This window comes from Triplophysa rosa, linkage group LG7 (assembly GCF_024868665.1).
Source record: "Triplophysa rosa linkage group LG7, Trosa_1v2, whole genome shotgun sequence".
Taxonomy (NCBI): Eukaryota; Metazoa; Chordata; class Actinopteri; order Cypriniformes; family Nemacheilidae; genus Triplophysa; species Triplophysa rosa.
The window spans coordinates 21,133,556-21,152,581 of record NC_079896.1 but is presented as its reverse complement, the minus strand read 5'-3'; the positions used below and the strand labels follow the sequence as shown (position 1 = coordinate 21,152,581).

General features: G+C 39.8%; 2 protein-coding genes and 1 long non-coding RNA gene across 6 annotated transcripts; 1 reads left to right on the top strand and 2 right to left on the bottom strand.

Moving 5' to 3' along the window:
* Positions 1 to 707: 707 nt before the first annotated feature.
* On the top strand, positions 708 to 5,673 carry LOC130557317 (uncharacterized). Its single transcript, XR_008963286.1, has 5 exons — positions 708 to 1,225; positions 1,611 to 1,707; positions 1,810 to 2,001; positions 4,798 to 4,928; positions 5,142 to 5,673. It is a non-coding gene; the product is annotated as an uncharacterized LOC130557317 (long non-coding RNA).
* A 102-nt stretch (positions 5,674 to 5,775) lies between these two features.
* On the bottom strand, positions 5,776 to 8,421 carry gca (grancalcin). Of its 2 annotated transcripts, none has more exons than XM_057338980.1 (8): positions 8,287 to 8,421; positions 7,482 to 7,658; positions 7,345 to 7,402; positions 7,120 to 7,163; positions 6,810 to 6,957; positions 6,478 to 6,591; positions 6,274 to 6,332; positions 5,776 to 6,079 (listed from the first exon to the last, which is right to left on the bottom strand). In XM_057338980.1, the coding sequence occupies exons 1-8, from the start codon at positions 8,308 to 8,310 to the stop codon at positions 6,053 to 6,055; spliced, it is 651 nt and encodes a 216-aa protein (XP_057194963.1). In that variant the 5' UTR covers positions 8,311 to 8,421; the 3' UTR covers positions 5,776 to 6,052. The 2 variants fall into 2 exon arrangements, with proteins under 2 accessions (XP_057194963.1, XP_057194962.1); XM_057338979.1 differs by having other exon boundaries at positions 5,781 to 6,079; positions 7,333 to 7,402.
* A 1,744-nt stretch (positions 8,422 to 10,165) lies between these two features.
* On the bottom strand, positions 10,166 to 16,373 carry etv5b (ETS variant transcription factor 5b). 3 transcript variants are annotated; one of them, XM_057338994.1, is made up of 12 exons: positions 16,210 to 16,373; positions 14,873 to 15,029; positions 14,591 to 14,678; positions 14,436 to 14,483; positions 14,189 to 14,239; positions 13,201 to 13,324; positions 12,825 to 13,112; positions 12,228 to 12,517; positions 12,050 to 12,109; positions 11,689 to 11,927; positions 11,494 to 11,601; positions 10,166 to 11,384 (listed from the first exon to the last, which is right to left on the bottom strand). In XM_057338994.1, the coding sequence occupies exons 2-12, from the start codon at positions 14,918 to 14,920 to the stop codon at positions 11,148 to 11,150; spliced, it is 1,581 nt and encodes a 526-aa protein (XP_057194977.1). In that variant the 5' UTR covers positions 14,921 to 15,029; positions 16,210 to 16,373; the 3' UTR covers positions 10,166 to 11,147. The 3 variants fall into 3 exon arrangements, with proteins under 3 accessions (XP_057194977.1, XP_057194976.1, XP_057194978.1); XM_057338993.1 differs by having other exon boundaries at positions 12,050 to 12,112; positions 16,210 to 16,371; XM_057338995.1 differs by having other exon boundaries at positions 11,500 to 11,601; positions 12,050 to 12,112; positions 16,210 to 16,368.
* Positions 16,374 to 19,026: the final 2,653 nt, after the last annotated feature.

Genomic DNA, 19,026 nt, shown 5'->3' with positions numbered 1-19,026 from the left:
TAGTGTATTATCTGTAGGATATAATTAATATTGTACTTAACTATTACTGCACAGAGTTATTAATTGCACGGTGGGTAAAAAAACAGTTTAAAAAAAACAAAACAGTTTTTTTACGGTGGTTCTTATTGTGTATAAATCTAAGAGGTAAAATTACAGATTTGAGTTTCATAAAAAAAATGAAAGACACAATGGAGACCATTTAACCATTTTTCATTTTAAAGTCCCCGTGAACCGGAAGTTGCGAACGTTTTTACCATAGACATATATAATTAGACGCAGCATTGGCCGCTTTGCTCCGCTGCTGCGATACGTCAACGGCGCCGCCATATTGGTGAGGGCAACAGTGCACTAAAATTAATTAATTAAATTAATTAATTTATCCTTTATTATATATATTTATTTTATTTTATTATGTGGATTCCATCTGGGTGTGAAAGGAAATGAGGAGGCTGATCATCTGGCTAAACAGGCACTGAATCATTCACAAATAGATATGGAAGTGACATTAAGTAAATCAGAAGTAAAAGCGTTAATAGCGAATGAAATAAAGGAATTATGGCAGAAGGAATGGGACGGAGGAACAAAAGGAAATAGGAAAACATGAAAATGGAAATTGTGATAAATGTGGATTATTAGAAACAGTAGAACGTGTGCTTTTAAAATGTGAAGCTTATGAATGAAATGGATAAATGAATGGTCTCGCCTGATTCTGTTGGGAGATGGGACTAATCAAGCGAGAATTTATCGTGGAATTATTTTATATATATATATTTTTTTTCTTTTTTTCTTTTTAGTACTATTTTTTCGTGTTTTTTTAGTCCCTTTTGTTTCTGAATTTCTTATCCATCAGGCGCTCCACTCATTTCCAGTAGGTGGCGCCTTTTTAGTTGGTTTGCCAACAGCCATTAAACCCTAGAAGAAGAAGAGGAAGAAGAAGAAGAAAGATTAAACAGATATGTCGAGGAGGTGCGTTTTAGGTTGTAGTAGCCTTTCTGACACCCTTTTCCCATTCCCCAAAATACCTTGGTTGCGGTCCCGATGGCTCGAATTTTTGCATTTCGAGGAAGGAGCGATATCAGAGAGATCGCGGTTGTGCTCAAAGCACTTCACCCGCGAATGCTTCAAGAACTGGACACAACACGAAATGGGGTTTGTGAAATATCTGGCATTAACAGATACAGCTGTCCCTTCAGTGTACACCGTTGGTACCTCACAAAGTTCAAAGGTAAGCGAAATCACAAGGCACAATAATAACAACTGCGCTCGTTCGTGACAGTTAATAGAAAAGGTTAATAGAACTGTTACCAAAGTCCTTGTAGAGAAGTCATGTTTGCAACGCCACCTAGTCACCCAGACCTAAGTCCTGTATGCTTGAATGGGGGAAACTGATATCTTCAATATAGTTCGCAATAAAACAACACTGCACGCGCAAATACTGCAAGTACCACGCAATATTACAGAGCCCCCGTTTGTGCAGAATCGTCCGTTTTTAATCGATAGATGATTGGCTCTTTTTACTTAAGATAAACTGAAGTTGTAACTAGTCAACTTCAATATATCTTTCCTGTCATTGTTCCCGACTGAATAACCGTTGTATCCCTGTTTTACAGCCCCTAACAAGAGATGTAGCCTGTCAATGTAATGCACCACCTTTAAAGAGTGTGTCTACCCAGACAGTACAACAAAACCCGAAAAGACTGAGTCAAGGTAAGGTTATGGGCTACTAGTTATGTGCATCATAGTTGAGTTAGCTGGGAATATTTTGTTGTGTTTTGTGAGTTTCATTGTCGTGTGTGTGAAACATTTTAGGGACTCAGGTGTTACCCTGGGAGCACTCTGGCATATCTTGGTACAGTAATCACGACGCTTCATGTTTTTCATCAACACCAGTTAAAAGGCCACGCATAGAGGACACCACATCCAACGACAGCTCAGTGGGAACATCACAGGAATTGTCAGATGACATGTATGAGACTGTAATAATTTAAAAGGCAGTAAAAAGTAAGTGTATTTGTGAGATTGAGATTTATGAATGTATATACACATGTTATAACTAAAACTTTACACATGTTGAAAAAATGTCAGCATTTAGAGCTGATGACCTTCAAACAAGATGTCTCATAGGAAAGTATGACATGACTTGGAAAGCTGTATCAGTTTAGAGTAGACAGGGGTTGCCAACCACTTTACATGTTACATGAAGACAGTTTGATTCAGTTATAAAATGTCCAACGTGCTGCCATTCCTAGCCAGTTGACAAATTTATAAATGAAATATTTGTATCTGTCAAGCAGGTGCACCAAGAATGCGCTATTTATCCATTGTACTGAGGCACTTTCCATTGTTTTTTTAATGTAAAAATGAGTTTACAAGTTCTCTCTCTAACTCTCTCTGTGTATATGGTGGGTCACAACCAACTTGTTCAGGGGCATACCGCCACCTACTGTAACAGCTGTGAATTGCTCAGCTGCCAAATGGTGAAGTGGTTTCGGTGCTGATACCCAGGGCGGTTCTAGGTGAGTGGATATCCGGGGCTTAGCCCAGAGACCACCACATGTGTGTTCGAATACAGCGGTGTAGCAAGATAGGTCCGGGCCCATATGCAAAAACTTTTAGGCAGTGGCTATAGATGCTATTTGCACTAAGTGAAAATAGCAGCATTTCTTAGCGATATGCTATTTACTCTAACCGAAAATTGCTGTATTTTCTTTGGATTAAGTAGAAATAGTAGTTAGATGCTGTTTGTAATAGTCGCAGATAACGTTACTATTTGCACCTCAGTATTGTTATGCATTGTAAATCCTTATATTTATAAAAATGATTAAAATGATGGCAACTTATTTAGATATTAAAGCCCTAAACCTACCCCTAACCTTACCCTAAACCTAAACTTTATGAATAAAAAGGAATTTTAAGTCTTACATCAATTTTATTGAAGACAAATGCCTTTATGATCTGTAATGTAGTAGAAAGAATAAAAGAGCATTTTCAGCAAGAGGTGGATTAGAATCCCGGTCTCCAGTGCCAACACCACTGGAGTCGCTGTTTGAAATGATGTCGTTCTTACACTTTCTCTATTCTATTCCAATCGCATATTGGTGGGCGGTGCTAGTGCGAATAGTCTCCCCAAGTCGGTTGTTTACTCGGGTTTGTTATTTAAATGTTGATGCGCGTCAATCGCGCTCAAATACTAACGGCAGACCCCAAGGGAGCACAAACTCACAAGCGCCAGAAAGAGGGGAAAGCGACGCAGCCAGCGTTTTGAACTTGTTTTTACACGCATCATGTGAATGGCCCTAACATTTCTATGATTAAATAGTTATCAAACATTATCTACGTACACAGCGCTGGCTCTTTCACAGTTAAAGCGGACCTTAACCTCGGCTTCTGTTCATAGCAAATCCCGCCTTCTTTCATTTGTTTGGCCACCTCAATTAGATTGATATTGACGAGCTCATTTCAGAGTCTTAAACTTCATTCCGTTCAGACACAGCAAGGTAAACAAGTAATGTTGTACATCATACATTATACAATAATAATAATACGAGTGTAAATGATTATATGTATTAAAATTATTAAATAGATGACAACTAATTGGGACAATAAAGACCTCTCTACTACCCTTAACCTCACCATACACCTGTTAGCCATTTTCAAATATTTTTTTCATTTTCTTGAATAAAATAAATGCCTGTATGATCTGATTTGAGATGTGAATGTAGTCAAGCAAAAGGTGGATTTGATCTCGCGTCTTACTCACTACTACAGAAGCTGATGGGAAAGAGGTTTTGTTTTTACACTTAAATTTTTTACGGAGAAGGACCCGCTCACATTTGCCCATGGGTAGTCACGCAAAAGACGCAAAATGTAAACGGCCCCTGAGTGATTCGTACGCGGGATGGTAATAAAACATTCAGGGCTTTATTGAAAACGTTCGGGGCTTCAGCCCCCTTTGCCCACCCCTAGCGCCGCCCCTGCTGATACCATCAGTAGTGAGTGCAAACGAGTGAGTGCAGTATGGAGATTTATTAGGAACATTGATGTAATAGGAAAATATAGAAGGAATTATAGACATTTCTCTTCACTCTTTCATCACAGTAGGTGGCATTATGCACTAAAGTTGGTTTGCAACCTGCCATAAAAGAAGTATCGCCAGAATGACTTATCTTCGCGAGAAGAAACGAAATTCACTTTAATCGCATAACACCGTTTAATGGAAACGCAGTCATTCCACATTACTTTTTTAATCGACATTTAGAAAATATAGTGTAATCTGTAATGGAAACCTGGCTAGTGGCTGATACTGGTGGAATATTGCATGGCTCTCAGCCAATCAGATTCGAGAACCAGAAAGAACTGGAGCCGGTTGCATAAACTGCTTAGACTAGTCTTAGAAGTCTATTTCTCATCTATTTTTTTTCAAAACTGGTAATAACTTCTTTAAATCAGTTATTTAAAAAGGTAGATTGGGCTCATTGAAATATGAAAAGTAAGACTGATTAGCCCTAACTATTAGCTAGTTAGTGAGACTAGTTGTAGTGACTAGGTTTACGCAACTGGGCCCTGTTCAAACGACTAACGGCAGCCTACAGTAAAACCGGGCCCTCAGCATTAAATGCTTTCATCCAAACAGTGTGGCATTCCCTTGTGGGAATGTTGAGCAGATGTGACCACTGAAGTGCCATTTTATATAAAATAATGATTAAATGTTTTTGTCTGTGCAAATGCATAGTTTCACACTTCACTGAACCCCCTCTAACCATTTTTTCCTTTTCATCCCTTAATTTAACTTTGTAGGTTGCTACTTGCTGCTGTCTACTACAGTCATGAATATGCATGCAACTAGTTTGGTGAACAATCAAAGTCAGAAGGCCAAAATGCAAAATGAGGAACATTTCCTCTTTCATATAAAACGGCACTATCATGCAGTAAGTTCCTAATAACAATTTAACCTTCCAATAAACATGAAAAAATATGTTGATCTGACAAGATTATTAACCCAGTTAACATTCTATAATGTATGATGTTGAATATAAAATGGAATATGGTAAATGCTGTTTGATTGACCGTAGTTTTAGATTTACAACCAATCTTACTGTGGAAAATTTTCTTCGTGTTCATTGTATTTTTTTTCATTATAGACTACGTAGAGATGCTGAGGCGGCTTATCGAGGAGGTGATCTTCAGTCCTGGCCCATACCAACAGCTGACCATTGAACAGAAGGTTCCAGAGCACTGCTGCTTTTGACAGGCCCGACCCACAGGCAGCATTAGTTTTAGATGTTATTTAGTGATATAACTTTTAATAGTGATTGATATTGTTTGTATCTATCCGTCTCATTTAAGTGACACACGCCTACTGTTAAAGGGGCTTAAATTCAGCATACAGGTCCTCTAGCAGGATTCACCGTGAATAGATGGCCAGTTATTTGAGAACATGTTACAAAAAATGTTTAAGAATACTGCAATAGAGAAAAGGTTTTCCTGTAATAACAAAACACCTGATGGAGTGCAGGGCGGGCTACATCATCATCATTTCTTTACTCATGCATAAATTATGGGGAATTTTTTTCCCTAGTGAATATGCCTTAACATGATTTTTTTATTAAATTCCAGACCCATTTTAAAAGGTTTAAAAATAAAACTGTATCAGCAAGACCAAACTGTCAGTTATTATGTGGCATTCTTAAAAAACACAGCTGGTGAATCAGGTGAACAAAGACTGCAAACATTCTAAAGCCAAAACTTTTCCAATATATTGCATGTTTTATTTGCAAAATGCACGTGAACTGGTTATATTTAGTTTTAGCATAATACACAGTTAAAATGTCACAAAGTAAGAATATGAAACTATTTAAAATAAACCAAGGTACAAATATGTATTTGGAGCAATATATGGTTAGCTCTCTTGTTCACATATAAATCATACTGGCATAATAATTTGCTTTAGCAAATGTGTTTAAATGCACAGACACATTAGTATAAATATCTCTAAATGTCTTGCTGGACTCAGTTAGTACTTTTGGAGTGCATGACTGTAAGGAAAATTCCCTCAGACAGCCATGGTACACAGGATGAACTGCAAGAGCAAAATGATGTGGTTAGAACACGTTGCAACAGCTTCCTGTATATGAAAGAATCAAAAAATCTTCCTAAAACTAACTTGAAATAAAGCCAGCAAAGTTACAATGAATTATCTCAGATTTATAAAAAGAGCAAGACGGATTAAATCAAATGAGGCAAAGATGAAAAATGGGTTTCATTATGACTCACATCATCATACTGAAAGTTCACCATGCCCTGATGCATCGTGTCTCTCCTCCTGAAGTTGTCTAAAAAAAAAGGGGGGGAAATGCAGCATTTAATATATCTGGTATTACAATTTGTAATATTATATTGTCAATGACCATACAGATCTGCATTGTCATTTTTTAGTATTTAAATAAGTTAGTACTTAAATAACTAGTACACGCTCACCTGTGAGTGATCTTAGCTTCACACAACACGCCACAAAGTCATCAAAGTAGATCTTCCCTGACCGGCTATAACGTTTGATGATGCAGTTCAGCGCTTGTGGGGTAATTCTGTATCCTGTGCATACATGACACAACATTGCAGTTACATACTCTCTTTGGCCACCTGTCTTAGGGCGATTGTAATCAATCTTTCCTTTGCGAAAACAAACATTGTGTCTCTAGCAAATTAGTGACTTGTTCGTTTTTAAACATAAGTTTTGCCCTGAGCACTAGTTCCTTTTAAGCCCGTTCAAATGAAACTTGATTTCTATATTTTGGAAAGATGCGTCTCACCCATGTTTGTAATACACTGGGACAACTCGTGAGCTTCCACGGTTCCACTGCCGTCCCTATCCACCATAACAAAGTTCTGCTTCCAGCCATTTAGCACTGCAAAGAGTTCTTTAAACTCATTGAAGCCCATCTTTCCAGTGTAATCTCTCTGCATATGTGCGGTTAAAGAAACAACCGCACAACATCTTTTTTTATAGAGCAAACAGGGGCTTGTGACCAATAGAGAGGAAACAGCTCAAGGTATAAAAAGCTACAACGATTAGAAGAACTACAACAAAAAGTATGTGGTCTATGTTTCTGTGAAGGATACATCCAGCATGGCGATCATAATCCTGCAAGTTTCCAAACTAAAGGCTGCAAAGAAAATGCATTATAATGAGAATGACCACATTGCATGTCACTTTGAATAATTGATCTGTTTTTACATATAATTTCAAAATACACAATTTTGACCAAATCTTAACCACACACGGAAATTGTTTAGCTTGCATACACACAAGAGTGTTTATAAGCAGGTACTAACGATTGTAGGTACCACTGATTCCAGTCTGGGTGAGGCACCTTTGGAGTTCTTCAGCATCAACTTCACCATCCTGAAATGTATATAACATTCATGTCACCACTATACCGTCCCATCCCACAGAATCTTCAACAGAATTGTCTTGCTCCCACCTGTCCGGCTATGGCTGTGAAATATCCCCACATTGGATCTTGCACAGGGGGAGCAGGAAAGCTCCCAGGGTATCCCCCATATGGTTGTCCTGGGTATCCACCCGCAGCAGGAATTCCAGCTGGCACCCCTGGCATTGGCATACCCTGAGCTGGGACCCCTGGCATTGGGCCACCATACTGCAAGTGAGTGAGTGAAATACTTGTAAGGCGTGTTGCAACAAGTGTGAATAGTGCATTTCCAAGGAACCTTTGTGTTCAGTTCAAAGTACGATGGCTGTAAAAAGACACTGAATATACTGTACCACGTGTTTATTAATACATTATCACTTTGAGCAATGCACCAACCAATTGTTTAATTCATTGAGTTAAATATCTATTACTCTATCTGGATTTATTCCAAAGCACACCTAATAATCGAGCTAAACTGATTACATGTTTACAAAGACTAAACGCATGGGAATCGATCTTTGGCCAAAATAAAGCTCCAGCCCACAACCTGTTTACAGTCAAGATGGTGATGCTTTTATAGGCGTGCTTTCCGTGGAAAAGACCCCGTAGTAATGGTCGAACGATGTTGTACTTTAAACCTACCGTATTTAACTTCATGTTTTAAAGCAGACAGGATTTTATATACAAAGACACTCAACGAACACGAGTTGCTACGTTTGCCGTCGTATTTAATGCAATTACGTAGAATGCCCCAGAATGTGGTTGATGCATCTGATTTCCCTGATATGTCTCCTCTTAAGCTAATTACCAACTTTTTTCTAAACTAGTTTTATGTAAAAACATAAGTCATACTCACACTGTTATATCCTGGGTACGCCATTCTTTCTGATAGTAACGTTAAATAGAGGGAACAGAAACCGACTAGAAATCGCGTTACCCTACAAGTTTCCGGCCACTGCGAATCTCTTCCGTACTTTCACTGACGGGAAGTGATTGGATGACGTCATTCATTAGGAACGTGTGCCAGACCGCCATATTGTGACAGGCAGCGCTCGGTCTCTGATCAGTTTTAGTTTAAATTTACGTCAAGACAATTTTCCGGAAGCTGATTTTGGATCGGTTCCAAATGGCTAAGTTACTCGCTGGGTGTGTTCGACATCGTGCGGCGCTGCGCAAACCGATCGGAGTACGACTTTAAAGTAACGCGAGAGCGCTTTGAGAGCTATGTTCTTTCACGGCACGTGATGTCATACGCCGATCTGTATGCGCAGCGTCGCACGATATCAAGCAAACTGTTGACGGAAGTTGAATGGGCAGTTGACTGATAAAGAACTGGTTAGCTCTTGATGCGCTATAGCATAGCAGCATCCCTTACATGACGATAGCAGTATTTTTGTAGATTAAAATTAAGTTCTATTTTAATTCGATCAAGGGCAATAGCGAGGTAATAAACGTCAACTTGTTGTTACGTGAAAAACCACCGGTAGGCGCTCTAACCCTAGAAGTCTCGGCTCCACATTTTTCCCTGGCCTGGGGTAGGTTTTTGGGCAGCCAGTGTAGAACGCTTAGAACGTTGTGGTCTTTTTAGCTTTCATTAAAAATAAAAATGTGAAAATTGTTATCTGCCCCCGAATCAGTTCCACTATTTACTCAAACGAGATATTTGGGCGTTTTCTGACTTCGTAACACTAGCCTAAATGAAATATGACACCTATGCTTGCCTTAAACTAGTACTTTATTCGATTAAAATGATAAATCTACGATGTTGTCATGACTATTAAAGGGATAGTTCACCTAAAAATGAAAATTCTGTCATCGTTTACTCACCCTCAGATTGTTCCAAACCTTTACAAATGTCTTTGTTCTGCTAAACACAAAGGAAGATATTTGGAAGAATGTCAGTATCAAAATTGATCTCATCCCCTAATTACTGCCATAGTAGGGAAATAAATAGTATGGGAGTCAATGGAGGATGAGATCTGTTTGGTTACTGACATTCTTCCAAATATCTTCATTTGTGTTTAGCAGAACAAAGACATTTTTGGGTGAACTATCCCTTAACTTAATGGACATATTTTTTACTTTAAAACATATCTTGAACCTGCCCCAAAATGTAGCACATGGAAATGAAATATTCCTCAAGCAGGGGGTTATTTATAATGATAAGAGTATATGATCACATAATCACCCTTCTGTTGTCTGACTCAGGAAAACAAGGTCACTAGGAGGATTAAGACTGCTACAAGAGCAAATAAGTGCTAGAGGAGAAAAGAATGAGGGTCACTAGAATGGTTATGTAATATATTGTTACTTCACATCGCCTTGTCACACTGGCTTTGCTGGGTTAAACTGAGAAGCCTTTTAAAACACAAACAAATTTAAATGTGATACCTCAGTGACAGTGTGCCACATGTACACCACCATCTTTAGTCCAAGTTTAATAATGGCTCTTACTCTTAGTTTACTTTTTCTCTTGGTTTGCTTTTTCAGTAACACCTCAACAATCTTTCCAGCATTTATTAATGTTAGTTCATGTTAATTTTAGCATTTACGACTACGTTTTTTAAATCCAAGGTTGTAATTGTTAACATTAATTAATGCACAATGAACATAAACAGTTGTATTGACATAGCCAATGCATTTATTAATGTTAACAAATCTTAACTCATAGTGTACCACTGGTCTGAATTTAAATATAAAACAACACTAAAATAATCACAATCATAACTGTTTATGAAGGTTTTATTATTTATTCTGTACCATATGATAGTTTAGAAAATACATATCTGTAATTGTACACCAAAACTGTACTTGAAACTTTATAACGATAGAAATTGTCTTCAAAAGACGTGACAACAGTTTTATCCACTGTGAAACAGAACTAGGGGTCTGTTGTACCCAGACAAATAAGTTTGACAGTGAAGGTGGAAAGAGCTGGGAATCTGCTTGACATGCTTTGTTTACTACTGAACAGAGATCAGACTGCCTTGCCATAATCCTTTGGTAAACAAGAGGCTTTTCAGCTTTGATTTTTCTCTATATCAAGAGTTGGTTTGCAAATTCGCACAAGTCACCGTACAAAAAGAACATATTTGAACAAACGTCTGTTGTACAGCTTATACAATGCAATTCAATGCAGCCTTTGCAAAAATATACTCATAATATACATAGATTCCACTTTTCAGTACCCGTACCACCCTCCCCCAAATCCATAAAAATCACATTACAAAAGCAGAGCAGTGTAAATAACCATTTCTGAACTGTTATAAAGCATTTTACTTGGCCAGCTGGAGAATTTTTTTAGCTTATAATAAAAACCATGGTTCATCATTATGCATTGTATGCAAGTATTCTACAAAACTCACTTGAAATAGAGCATTGAAAGACACCATGCCCAATACACAAAGAAAGCAGTGCACAAAAGCCATATTTTAAAATATACATGTATTTATACATATAAAATCAGAGATTATACTGAAAATACTGTTGTGTCCCTCTTTGTTTACTTATAAAAAAAGCTCCATGCGTTTTCAACATGGAACCTGTGTAGTAAAACAAACAGTTAAAAGTGTGGCAAGCAAGTCTAAAGACTCGTGGGCAGGCGCTACAGATTCCTCAGTGATTACAATTTGACGTGAGCTGCTTTTGGAGTGCGAGAATGCATCTTAGGAGTTCTTCTGGTCCGCTCAGCGGTAGTTTCGAGGGGGTCGTGACAGTTCAGTATACGTAATTGTCAGGAAAAGATGGCCCCGCTAAGCACTGGTCCCTGGGTTCTCCTGGATAGGCGACACTGTTAGGCTCTTCAAAGTGAGAGAGTGGAACAGTATCGTCCTCTGGAACTTGCAGACTTTCGGGATCGGCCTTCAGACTGGGTCTCTGGTTGTCAGGGAACGCCATGGAGAAGAGGGCATCTGGATCACACACAAACTTATACACGTACCGTTCTCCAGCAACCTGCGCATGAGCAAGAGAAAGACAAATATTAAGGCATATATTCAAGTCTTGATTGGGAAATCTGATATTTTTGATGTAAAGAAATAAGGACATTGGAACGGGAACGTGCCTTTACCTTCTGCATGATGCCCTTCTCGTAATAGTAACGCAGCGAGCGGCTCAGCTTGTCATAGTTCATCGCAGGCCTGTTCTTCTGGATACCCCAACGTCGAGCAACCTGTAGCAAAAGCGTGTAAAATGACGTTTACTCCACATGTCTGCTGAAATAAAAGCCTGTTGAATTCATTCTTCATACAGGACTGACCTCCTCCGGTTCTATGAGTTTAAACTCAAGTCCACGCCCGGTCCAAGCGATGAAGGGGCTGTTGGCTGGGTCGTCCAGCAGAGTGACCAAAAACTGCCAGAGTTGCAAAGATCCCCTCCGTTGGTATGGCGGACCCTCCCTGATCATCCCACCTTCCTGCTTTAGCTTTCCTTCCAGCCTGTCTGGAACCACACATGCATCGTCGTAATAGAGGTGGGACTCTCCGTCATACGCAAAACCTGCAAACACAACCAGGGTTAAAATGTGGATTAAATACAGACAGCCTGAAAAAGATCTGCAACATTACACTATTTGGTAGACTGTGTATAGGAGTATCGGAAGTGGTAGAATGAAAACTCACCCTCATTATTTGCTCCATAGAAGTTTCCTGATTTGCCAAAAGATGACTGGCAGTTTTGTACTTCTTCAAGAAAATTAAGAGGAATATAAATCACGGTTTACAATGCCAAGTGTTACTGCATGACTATTTAAACAGTCCCAAAACCAGACATATCACACTGCTTCTTCGTGAAACTCACCCGAGTCAAAGCCAAAGTCTCTGGGCTCCTGTTTGATTGACATCTGGTGGAACAGCGGGGCGCGAGGAGGACCCATGCTCTGTTCACACTGGTCATTGTAGCGAGGATCCACAATCTCCTTTTTGAAGCCGTGGGGAGGCATGGGCACCATTGGTTCAGACATCTGCCGGTGGTACGGGGGCCGGCTATTCCGGTGAAAGTGGTTAGGGCTCTGTGGGGGGTAAGGTGTCTGACAACGGCCATCTGATTGCGGGAAGGGCAGACAGGGCTCAGAAAGTTGCCGGTGGAACCTAAGAACGCCAAAGAGAGATGACGTTAGAATTAATGTTATCCAGAGCATTGAAGGAAATCAAGATCATCAGTTTCACGTCAAAGAGATAAGCCCTGGTCTCAATCCCTACTTTCCGTTAGTTAACCCTGAGACTTGAATGGTATAAACATAGCACTGCTTTCCATGTGAGTGTGGCACCTTTAACAAGATAATACCCAATACACGCCACAACCTGAGCCGATTACGACACCTTTAACACGTAGAAGCAGGTCACTCAGATGGACAGATAGAAACAAGGTTGCAAGAAAGGCATCACATATTCATACCTGTGTTCCGTGTTGTACGAGGCTTCTGGGTGTTTGCCAGGTGGGCAGGGCACAGCAAAAGGTGGGTTTTGACTGTGGAGAGGAGCCTGTGCTCTCTGATGGGGTGGCGTGGAGCGGTGGGAGGAGCCAGGCAATAGTGGTGGCCCATGTGACTGGGTTTGTGCTGGAGGCATCACTCTTTTTGGCAGAGGGTGTGTCGCTGCACTGGCGGAGGAGCCAAAGGGCGATGCCGGAGTGGAGGGGGGCGTCAAGGGCTTGTTAAAAGAAAATGGCTTCCTGTCAAAGGCACTACAATAGAGATGACAGAGTGAGATTGATGTTTTAGAACAAAATAAATACACAGCGAGCTACATACGAGGGCGAGAAAAAGATGTACCTGTAGTTATAATGGCACTTCTCTCCATAGGGAGAGAGTCTTTGCTCTTGTCCACATTGGGAAAACTCCCTGCCTGGACTCAGTTCCCTCTTCACTTTTGTTTGAGGGGGTCCATGAAACATCACTATAGAAAGACACAAAAATCAAAATATTTATTAAAATCACCAAAAAATGCTGTATATTCATAGTGTAATAAACAACCAAGCTAGTTTTTAAGGTCAATTTGAAACATACGCCAGTAAGTTCTGACGTGTAGCGTGTGTTTTATAAATATTTACTACTGAAATTGAGTGGGAGAGAAAAACTTTTCCCTCTAAAAAGGAGGCATCAAGTTCGAACTTGTAGACTACCACGTGACGCTTATGGAAAAAGGGCCCCATTGCCCAGCTGTGGTGAAAGAGGGGCCTGTTAGAGCGACCGGCACAACGCCAGATAAGAAGGATTGTGCCAGACAAACACACATACCCTCTCACACACAATTTCTATGCAAACATCCATGTGCATTCACATTCTACAATAAACACCATTGACGCCTTAGAAAATGCACACAATCAGACTTATTCAGACTGATAAATGGCAAGAAAAACTAACAAGGGAAACAGCCACGGCACTGTTCAACCAGCGCAGAATAACCAGAGTGTGTGCGCACCCAGGATCCAAACCCATTAAAATGTCACCGGGCTGGAGGCCGCAGTGAGTTACAGCACTGCAACGGCAACCTGGCTGGGCCTCACTCTTTTACGCACCAAGCTAATATCTTAAATCTGTGCTTCCTCATCGTGTCGGACACAGAAAAAGATTCGAGATCAAAATCAGAAAAAAATCTAAAACTATGGTATTAAAAAGTCATGCTTTTCACATGTTTGCCCTGTAGCTCAAGACCAAACTGAGCCGCTATAATTCATAAGAAATAAGATTAAAACTACAGGCTATTTTACAACCATTACTACTGCCCTGCAGTATGAATTTTCAAGGAAAAGGTACTTACAGTTATCCGACTGGAAATCTGGAACAAACTGTTCTTCATCTGGTACCTGAGCTACAGATGGAGAAGAAAACATATTAGACAAACTGACAGAGGCATGACATATTCACTGTGTTTAAAATAAACGCATTGGGATGAAGCATTAACCACATACAGCAAATGACCATTAACCCCAGTTGCGTTTTAACCGCACTTATGAAATGTATTTCATAACCAAGACGATTGTTAAAGCATATGCACCAGACTTTACCTTCTGCAATCCAGATCTCTTGTAGCTGGCTCAGATCTTGAAAGAGCTCTGTAAAGAAAAAAAGATGAATTTGTGTTTAAATAGGGCAGCTTTGTTGGTGGGTCTTGGCTAAATGGCCAGATTCAGAAAGATTGATTGCATGTTCATTTGTTTACCCTCTGTATCCTGTGCCAGCTCTGTGTCAACAAACTTCCTCTTTCGGTCACTGAAAGGCCTGTATGTCGGTTCCTGCATATGAGACTTCTGCAAAATAAGAAAACGCCGACTTTAATGTTTTAACAATAACATTGATTTGTGATCTTCTGCCCTCCACCCAAAGACAAAACAACAATTCTTCCCAAATCAAAAAGGGGCCTAAAGCAACATACATTGAAATGTAAATGATAGTAACATAAATAAAGAAAAGGAAGGTATGTGGAGTGGAGAAGTGGACTTACATTAGGAGGCACCATCAAAGGGACCTGCTGGTCGTAAAACCTGTCCATGTCACTTGCTTGTCACCGCGGCCCAAGAGGCTGCAGCGGGCTGGTAAAATGGAAATAACAGGGGATAAAGGGGGTGGGCCCACCAAAATCACACGGATGATGTCCTCGCCTGTCGAAAGAAGAGCCGAGAAAAGTGGCACTTAGAGAAAGATGGGTGCTGTGTCAGAATCTGATGCAGCTGTCAATGATTGTCCCAGGCCTTGACAGCAAAGGGCCAACTGTCCCTTTGATCTGTGAAAACTTTAGCTATTCAGTTTGTTTGTGTAACACTCACTCTCAGCTCCTGCTCAGATGAAGTGTGCTACAGCAGGAACACTTGCACTCCCTCTAGCTCACACAAACCATTTAAGGCTCATGGTACAGATGGGGGTCCTTACATAACCATACAGTGCCATCTGTTGCCCAAGGGAGTATCCAAGACTCCCCCCATTAGACATTAGAAAAGATAAAATTGTACATAAAAGCCATTGCTTAACGTGAATGGTTTTTTTTGTTTTAAAATGCACTCCTAGGAGTTAAACAAACCGAAGCCTAAACAAGTCTTCATGCTTCGTCACACACGTGTTTATTTTTACCTGACGCAAGTGTTCAGGCCATAAAATCGTATTACAGTCGTGAGGCCAAGAAACCACCTCACAGCATCTCTGGGGCAAGAACAAATTAAACAACCAGCGCTTAACATTATTGCTTCCTGAGATTTATCAGACCTTTATAAAACAGAGGAGATGTGCGTCTGCACAAAAGTCGAGCTTGTGTTCCTAAAGATTTTTATTGCCGATAATAAAGGCAGTCAACGGAAGGAAAAGTTGTTGAATAAGTAAATGAAGATTATAGCATTACAGCAGAGTTAACAGAGCGAGTTCAAGAAGTTCACTCCCCTCCCCCCAGCGCCCATTATCGCGTCGCGGTCCCCCCTCCCTTCTCTCGGCCGCTTGTTTTTCTCAATGAAGTGAAATTTGATCCTTCGTGCGCGCGACAGAAAAGCCCAGCCGTTCCATTCATAAAAATACCAAAGGCGCGAGAGGCACTTCGTCAAACCACATATGTATTTTGCGGTTGCCAAACAACAATTAAAGTGGAGTTTAATATAAACTACACAAAGTACTGAAAAAAACAAACAACGAAGAAATGGTTGCCAAATATACGCACAAAGAAAATGGCGTGTGAGCCAGCGAATGAGCGTGGTGTTGCAAGTAAATGCAACTTTACACAAACAAATTCGGAGGGTTGAACTTAAAATTAGATTGTAAATCAATACAAAACTAGAGCAGCATGCAAAATAAACTCACCCGACGGTGATGAAATCCTTTCTTGGAATAAAAAAGACAGCTCGGTAAATCCCAAAGAAAAAACAAGCTGCCTTTGTGAGCTCCACTGGGTTTTACACTCGCTTCAAGCTTGACGCGACTGAAATTTTCTCAATGGGATCGCCTGCTTTTCCAAGAGCATCGGCTTAACGCTGGAACGCACGCCGATTGGCTAGTTTTTCACGCCCGTCAAGAGATTGGCCAAAGGCTGTTTCCACATTACCAAAGGCATCGTTAGACCGCAGTGTGAGCCAATCAGAGCAGAGCCCTCTCTTGTTTTTATGAATGGCTGAGTTTCATTCAACAACCAGATGTTTCTCCGCCGCAAAAGACTCGATTTAAAGGGCCAGAAGCAATTGAAAACAGTGAACGAGGCTATTGCAGACGAGTCTAATTTTTGTTCCGTTTGAAAAGTGACATTTGACTATCATTTTGTTACCAGGGTAATACATCAAATTTACAAAAATCTGAGAACATGTACTTTTTAAACGCCTTTGAAACCGAAAAATGTCAAATAATTAAATACAAAAAATAAACACTATGTAACTGAGCGTGTCATTTATTGACCGAGTTTTGGAAACCACTGACCTCTGTGACAGAGTGTTTGTGTCATTTTGAACAATTACTGACATCTTTTGATAATCTAATTGTCAAAAAAAAAAATGACACACAATACAAATAGTTTTAAATATTCTTTAACCAGTCAAATCATTAGCAAGTGTATAAAATGTGTTACTGCCATGACAGTGTTACTGTCTGCTGGGAAACACTGTGAGAGAGCACTTTGTTGTCTGATCTGATCTATTATTCAAGACTGTCCCTCAAAGAGATCTGCACATCAGACAGTAATGTCTGATCTTTGGTTTTCCCTGGCCTCAGGTTGCAACCTTAAAATCTCTATGCCAACATGTGCAATACTCTTCCCTATTCTGCTAAAAAATAATGGATAATGGGACACAGCACAAAAAAATCATGTCAGATCACAAATGAGCAGCTATGCATTACAGTAATTGACTCTCAAGAGCATTTAATTTGGTCCAAGAAGAACAGAGAATAAATCACGTTTCAGTCGTGTGCAAAATGTAATGTATTAGTGCGGTTAAGAATAAATTACATTTGAAGATGAGTGTTCATGCTATTAGTATACTCATTTTAGGATTCATGCAAAATCTTGGGAACTATCTCCTCAGTTGACAAAAGGAAGGTTTATTTGTTTATCATTATTTCTTTCTAAATTAGAAATGTCTAAATATTTAGGATTTTTATCCCAAATCACCACCTCAATATTATAAGGTTCTATCTGCATTCTGAGCAGTTCTGAGATATTAAGCTTTACACTTTTTTGGAAAGAACACGATTTTCGTTGTCTACACAAGGCACCAGAATGTACACAACGTAAAGAAAAAACATCATATAATGTAAATAAGTCACAGAATAAGAATATGTCACATAGAACCTTGTAATTGTTTGCATTGTTATGCAATCTAGGAAATCAAAAGAGCACCTACATAAAATATATGAGACTTTCATTTAACATGGTCACTAATGAGACAAGATATGTGTGCTAGAATTAACGAGCTGGGTGAAGTCCTGTTGTGCGGATGGCAACAATGAAGACCCGCTGTAAATGAGGTGAGTCACCTTCCAGTCATCTCTCAAACAAACACATATATGTTGGTACTCCTATAATAACATGGACTTTCCATTTTATACTGTTTTTATACCTAGCTAATGACATTTTTATCCTCTAACCCTCACAGAAACCTTTATGTACTTCCACATAGTCATTAAACCGTACTTAGTATGTTTTGCATGTTGTATGTTATGCCATTGGAATTTCAAGGAAAGTTAGGGTGTCCTCACTATGTAGCAAATGTCAGTTTTTCCTACATTGTGTGGCTATTTTTATCCCCATAATGTAGGGGTATGTGTGTACCAACACACATACACAAACAAAAGCATAACTCTCTAGCCTTTAAAAAAGTCAAACTTTTTAACACTACTGTACGTTTCTTCATTTAGTAAGTCATTGGAGGTACGGTTCAAGTTATAGTCAGACAATTCCATATGCATTCTCATTCATTAGTTGCATCAAAAATGTGATGATTCTGAAATATTGTTCTTGTGCTTACGAGGCACTATGAATGACTATAAACCTGCTGCACGACTTCATTAAGCAATAGTGATTCTCATAACCTGAAACAGGTTGTCATAGCTTTCATCAGCACTCCACGCGACACGCTTTTACTGCAGGCCGCTCTAAATATAGCACCCGAACGCCTCTATTATATAACGACATGCTCTAAATTCAAGCTAAATGGCACCATGCTCGAGTACTGAAGTCATCTTCTTGCCTTAAAATGTAGTTTTCTGTTGAGTCACAGACATTCTGTTCGTGCGTGTTCGTCTCTCTCTGACTCATGCTAAGTTTGAGCTTCATCTCGGAGATCAAAACAGCAGCATGTTATTAATTGATTGTTAAGAGCCGCTATCTGCTGTGCCGGGTGTGAGTCACAGTGTTTGTTTTGCTTGTTCGGGAAGAGCTAAATTCATTGCACGGTCTCTGGTGTGTCGTGCTGTACAGGATACATCAGAACACAAACCTGTGATTGCCTGATGCTCTCTGTAATAGAGGGTATGCATTGACGTCACTTTCCCGCCGGGACACGCTCCCCTGAGTGGTAAAACTAAGTCAAAATGGCTGCATTCAATAGGAGGAATCTTGATCCTTACGACTACCTTTATGAATTACAAAGGAATCAGGTGTTCTTAGACACTGAAATGTTGCGCGGAATTGCG

What these genes read in the sequence shown, in the direction of transcription:
- etv5b (XM_057338993.1), bottom strand. Translation starts at nt 14,920, where the DNA reads ATGGACAGGTTTTACGACCAGCAGGTCCCTTTGATGGTGCCTCCTAAT. An exon ending in TCGTACAACACGGAACACAG is followed by an intron (nt 12,518 to 12,824) that starts GTATGAATATGT and finishes TGGCGTTCTTAG; the next exon opens with GTTCCACCGGCAACTTTCTG. An exon ending in GCATCATGCAGAAGGTAAAG is followed by an intron (nt 11,385 to 11,493) that starts GCACGTTCCCGT and finishes GCTCATGCGCAG; the next exon opens with GTTGCTGGAGAACGGTACGT.
- gca (XM_057338979.1), bottom strand. Translation starts at nt 8,310, where the DNA reads ATGGCGTACCCAGGATATAACAGT. An exon ending in CGTACCCAGGATATAACAGT is followed by an intron (nt 7,659 to 8,286) that starts GTGAGTATGACT and finishes ACTCACTTGCAG; the next exon opens with TATGGTGGCCCAATGCCAGG. An exon ending in CCAGTGTATTACAAACATGG is followed by an intron (nt 6,592 to 6,809) that starts GTGAGACGCATC and finishes ATGTATGCACAG; the next exon opens with GATACAGAATTACCCCACAA.